General features: G+C 28.8%; 1 protein-coding gene across 1 annotated transcript; it reads right to left on the bottom strand.

Moving 5' to 3' along the window:
• Nucleotides 1-294: 294 nt before the first annotated feature.
• LOC117110642 lies at nucleotides 295-976 on the bottom strand (the record flags this gene model as incomplete). The annotated part of the gene is given in 1 exon segment (XM_033253406.1): nucleotides 295-976. A coding segment is annotated over 1 exon segment (431 nt), but the record flags the coding sequence as incomplete, so codon positions are not given.
• Nucleotides 977-1,259: the final 283 nt, after the last annotated feature.

The following is a 1,259-nucleotide window of genomic DNA, read 5'->3' as shown; positions in this document are numbered from 1 at the left end:
CAAACTTGAAGTCGGCAGAAGACAAAATTTTCAAACCAAACGGTTCTTATCAGAACCAAAAAAAAGAGATTTGAATTAAGGTTTTGCCATTAGTAGTGTCCATTATTTTGTATTTTCATCAACACATTATATACATAACTACACTGCAAACAAATAATGTGTTCACATATATATTCAAAAACATGTTACAAACAAATATATATATATATATATATGTTTCAGTCAAATACTATATATGTTTCAGTTAATTGTAGCAAAGACTGAATTACTGCCAAACTAAAATTTATAATTAAATTACAGTACTACACTTTAAACAAATAATTTATTCACTTATATTCAAAAACATGTTACAAACAAAATTCACTATATATGTTTCAGTCAGTTAATTGCAGCAAAGACTGAATTACTGCCAAACTTAAAATTTAATAATTAATTTTTTACACTCAATAAATTATTCTGATATGGAAAATAATAAACATGTTAAAAAATTCTTTGGTAAATTCATTAGTCATCTGCAGCAAGATATAAATGTATGCCCTCAAAATTTAAGTGTTTAACTCCTTTCTGAGAGACTTTTCACCTTTCTTTGATAGTTTACCACTTTCCCTTTTCAAATTACTATACACTTTCAAAAATGCATTAGCCCTAATTTTTATCCAATACTTTATGATTATGTCAAGTAGTTGTTTTGAGGCATTATCACCAAGGCTCTCTCTTGTAAGTTTACACCAGTATGTTTGTATAACTTTATTTTCAACAACTTTCTGAAACATCACATCCAGATAATCGATTTCACTCATTGAGCTAAGCTGATTTACAGTCAAATGTTTCCTTGTCTCAAATTCGATTGGAATTGGATACCGCTTATTGCTGTAGACAGGGTCCTCTACCAATAACTTGAAAGCAGATGTGACATAGTCCTTTACCTTCATCAACATGTCGTCCTCCGTAAACTTTCCTGCTGGACGATCTATACCTAAAAGTAAAAACAATTTCCATTTAAATATTGTAATCACTATGTTTTATCCATGGTCTATCACAATAAAAACACAAAACAATAAAAACAATTTCCATTTAAATATTGTAATCACTATGTCTTATCCATGGTCTATCACAATAAAAACACAAAACAGACGGACAAGCTGAAAAAAACATGATGCAGCTATTGTCATGGAGGAATTTTATCTGTGTTATAAAAAAGTTTATATACGTAAAGGTTTTAGATTTCTTATCCATTTGACTTCACAATTTTAACCGAT

This window comes from Anneissia japonica, unplaced genomic scaffold (genome assembly GCF_011630105.1).
Source record: "Anneissia japonica isolate Jap-2015-1 unplaced genomic scaffold, ASM1163010v1 scaffold113355_len1259_cov160, whole genome shotgun sequence".
NCBI lineage: Eukaryota > Metazoa > Echinodermata > Crinoidea > Comatulida > Comatulidae > Anneissia > Anneissia japonica.
Note: the sequence above shows the minus strand (reverse complement) of the source record. Positions and strands in the feature narration are given on the sequence as shown.